This window comes from Glycine soja, chromosome 14 (assembly GCF_004193775.1).
Source record: "Glycine soja cultivar W05 chromosome 14, ASM419377v2, whole genome shotgun sequence".
NCBI lineage: Eukaryota > Viridiplantae > Streptophyta > Magnoliopsida > Fabales > Fabaceae > Glycine > Glycine soja.
This window is the reverse complement of record NC_041015.1, coordinates 7,906,004-7,910,231: the sequence shown is the minus strand read 5'-3', so window position 1 is coordinate 7,910,231 and position 4,228 is coordinate 7,906,004. Positions and strand designations below refer to the sequence as shown.

Sequence of the window (4,228 nt, the reverse complement as noted above, 5' to 3'; positions counted from 1 at the left end):
AAAGGGAACACCATCAGTGGCATATAATTTGGTGTGAGGATCAAGAGGTACTGAAGCCGGTTTGGAACCCAAAAATCCAGTATCTTCAAGTAGCTCAAGAGTGTACTTTCTTTGATTTAGGAAAATACCAGAAGATGACCTTGCAATTTCCAGGCCAAGAAAGAATCGAAGTTGACCAAGGTCTTTGATCTTAAATTGTTGATCAAGGAATAGTTTGACAGACTTTATCTCTTCCATGGAAGTGCCTGCTAACACAATGTCATCAACATAGACTAATAGAGCTGTAAAGGAAGTGCCATCAGACCTGACATAAAGGGAATGATCTGCTTGAGAGACTTGATAGCCCAAAGAAGTAAGAGCAGTAGAGAGTTTGGAATACCATTGACGGCTAGCTTGCTTCAACCCATATAAGGACTTGTTCAATTTGCATACCTTGGAAGGGGAAGAAGCATCATAACCAGGAGGAAGAGACATATAAACCTCCTCATTCAAGTCACCATGCAAGAAAGCATTGTTGACATCCAGTTGTTCAAGATGCCAACCCCTAACAGCAGCAACAGCTAGTAAAACACGTACTGTAGTCATCTTGGCTACTGGGGAAAAAGTGTCAAAGTAGTCAACACCCTCCATCTGAGTGTAACCTTTGGCCACAAGCCTGGCCTTGTACCTTTCTATTGTGCCATTGGCATGATACTTGATTTTATATACCCATTTGCAACCTACTGGAACCTTTCTACAAGGAAGATCCACAACAGTCCAAGTTTTATTTACCTCAAGAGCTGTAATCTCAGCATCCATGGCCTTCTTCCAACAGTCAAATTTGGAAGCTTGGTTATAGGTTTTGGTTTCAGAGGAGAAATATAACTATTATACAATTCCAAATATTATATGACGATTTTTAGCATCTTTGACTTCATATTTTAGATGTGATTTTTCATGTTTTATTATGATTTTCAGAAACTAAAAATTATGTAGCATGTTTGGTTCCATTTTTCAATAAAATTTTGCACATTTTGAATGTGATTTTCAAAAAGTTAATAATTATAGTTTTCGTATATCAAACATGATTCTTCCTTTCTAAATAAGTTTCCAAACACACTATTACATCTTAAATGTGATTTTTTTTCTCTTTCAACAAGTTTTCAATGATTAATCTAATAGATGACTTTTAAATAGGTAAAATACTTGTTTTCTTTATCTCTTCTATTAAGAATCAAAAGACACAAATGAATAATGCATGATCACCTTTTATTTTAATTAGAAAATGAGAAAAAAGAGGATGGGAAGAGAAAAGAAAAGTGATTTCAATCGCATTAGATTAGATTAGGAATCAAAAAACAAGGGAGGCATGTGTAGAGTCTGACAAAGCGGTGCAGAAACACGGAGCCGTTCTTCTTATAACCGAGTCTGAGATGGATGCTAAAAATATATTCCCATCACAACCCCAAACAGCACAAAGCAAAGGACCCACCCCACACACACAACAACAAATATACATATATAATAAATAATCTAAATATTATCCAACCCTTAAAGAGAATTAAAAAAATATGATATGATATGAAAATATAAAAAAAATAAAAAATATTAAGAAGATTTTTAAAATAAAAACTGAGCTATTTGTTAAGAAAACTAAACACACTAATTAATTACACGAAAAATGTAATAAACGGTTGGGATTTTTTTAAAAGTAAATCCTTATTAAAAATATTTAAAACAACAAAGACAAAATTTGATACAAATAGTGGGTTGTGTGAACAAATAACATTTTTCTCAAAATAAAAGACGATTGATGTATTATTATAGAGAGAGAAAAAAGCCACCGTCAAACTCAAACTCAAACTCAACCCAAGTTATTCCTTAACTTAACTCTACCACCTTTTTTCCTTTGCCCTCCTCACTCCTACAAATAAAGTACTGACACAAAACACGATTCTTCTCCTCAAACTTGGAACAAAACGAAAACCAATCACAACAACGTAGTAAAACTCAAAACCAGGAAATTAATATGAGCTGCAACGGTTGCCGTGTGCTCCGGAAGGGGTGCAGCGACACATGCCCTCTGAGGTCGTGCCTGCAGTGGATCGAATCTTCGGAGTCACAACGACACGCCACTCTCTTCCTCGCTAAGTTCTTTGGCCGTAGCGACCTAATGTCCTTCATTTCCTCCGTCCCCGAAACCAAAAGGCCTGGTACTGTCCAACACTCTACCTTGTACTCACTCATAATTCATGCTTTTACGTGTGCTTAGATTTCATGCTATATAGCTGCCTACGTCTTAAAATATAAAGTGTATTCATATTTTATAAGATGAATTATATTTATAATTGTTCATTTGATTTGAATCAATGATTATAAATCCTTTAGAGTGTAGCCTCTTTTCTTTTTATGCATAGGAAAGAAATAGAGTGTAGTCTTTAAATTAATTAGATGTATAGATCGGTTCTTTTATAAGCTAAATGTTATTTATTAATTTGTTATGTTTTTATTAGTCAGAAGAATTTGAATTTATAATCTTTTTTTTTCTCTCTTAATCATCAAATCAATCTTATGACTTCTCTATAGATAAGTTTTTAGATATTTGTAATCAACATTATTTTGTATTTGAGTAAATATATCTATAGTTTAAGAGATTCTGAAAAAAAGAGAGAGAGAGAGAGAAAGTAAGAGGTTTGTGTGATTCACTTTTCCCTTTTCAATTTTAAAAATTATTTTCTAAAACAATTTTTACTATGCAATAATCAATTCTCATCCAAATTATTAATTTTTAAAAACTATTTATAAAACAAGTATTTTAAAAACAGAAACGGTTAGATGATTTTTTTTTTTTTCATCAGCCTTCTTCTCTTTTCATGTTGTTCAATTTTTCCTTTAGTTTTTTCACACTTTATTTCCTGTCTTTGCACCATCTACTATACCAAAGCTGTTGCCTATGATCAATCGTGTTTAGTTATATTTTGAAAAAAATATATTTAAATTAAAAATCATAGATACTTTAAATGATTAATTTTTCGTTATTTAGGAATCAAAGTATATCTTGTATTTGCTTGAAACAGTAAATTAGATATTTATTCTTTTTATTCTCTCTTTTTATATTCTTTATTATCAGCATTGTTTCAGTCTCTGCTATTTGAAGGGTGCGGGCGAACGGTAAATCCGGTGAACGGAGCCGTGGGACTTCTGTGGAGCGGAAACTGGCACGTGTGCCAGGCCGCTGTCCAGACGGTGCTCTCCGGAGGCGTTCTTCGCCCGTTGGCGGAGACATTCACCGGAGATTCCGATGACACGCGCTATCATTTACGGCCATTAACACTCATGCATGACGTGAGAGAGATGAATGACAACTCAAGTTTGATGAATAGAGTCAATAGACCACAAGAATCGGAGATGGCAAGTTACGACGGCCACAAGAAAAATCAGATTTTAAATTTGTTCATGTAAGACCATATTATGCGTTATATTATGACATGTTACTATATATTAAAAATATGACATGATAAATAGACTTGGCGAGGTGAAGGTGGATTGTGCAAAGGAATCAACACATTTGCTACGAAATTGTAGTTTTTTGTTTTTTTTTTCCTTTGTTCCCCTCTACTTTCTTTCTTTCCAATTAAATAACATAAAATTGATTTTTTTTTTTCTCCGCTACTTTATTTCACCTCGTCCAAACAATGTCTAGAAGGGGAAAAAAGGAAGGTAAAGGCTAATAATGCAAGGAAATCATTGAGGGCATTTGCTTACGGTAAGTTTGCTTTAAGGGAAGAAAATAGGTAAAAAGTTAAACGATTAAGTTGTTTGGTAGGAAAAAAAATAAAATGAAAGAAAGTTAAAAGAAAAGAGGTAAAAAGATAAAACGATTTTATAAGTTATTTGATAGGTAAAAATTAAAATGAAGAAAAGTTTTTTTAAAAAAAAACTCTTCTTATTTGATTGTATAGAAAATATATATGTTTGTGATTCTTTAGACTTTTCCATTGCTCCTTTATGTACACTATCTCTATCATGCTCTTCTAACCAAAAGGAGTTGAAAATGAAAGAAATAGGAAGAAAAAAAATGAGAAGTATGTAAAATTATTTTTTAGGTTGTTTGGTACAAGAAAAAATAAATAAAAAATAAGGTAAAAACTTTTTATTTCTTATTTAGTTACATACATTGTGAAGAAAAACAATATTCATAGATGTAAAATGACATAAATACCCTTAATTAAAGAATGTAATATGACGA

The 4,228-nt window shown here is 32.5% G+C and overlaps 1 protein-coding gene across 2 annotated transcripts; it reads left to right on the top strand.

The window, feature by feature from the left end:
* Positions 1-1,789: 1,789 nt before the first annotated feature.
* On the top strand, positions 1,790-3,580 carry LOC114382954 (LOB domain-containing protein 39-like). Of its 2 annotated transcripts, none has more exons than XM_028342503.1 (2): positions 1,790-2,192; positions 3,137-3,580. In XM_028342503.1, the coding sequence occupies exons 1-2, from the start codon at positions 2,009-2,011 to the stop codon at positions 3,439-3,441; spliced, it is 489 nt and encodes a 162-aa protein (XP_028198304.1). In that variant the 5' UTR covers positions 1,790-2,008; the 3' UTR covers positions 3,442-3,580. The 2 variants fall into 2 exon arrangements, with proteins under 2 accessions (XP_028198304.1, XP_028198303.1); XM_028342502.1 differs by having other exon boundaries at positions 3,110-3,580.
* The last annotated feature ends 648 nt before the right edge of the window (positions 3,581-4,228 follow it).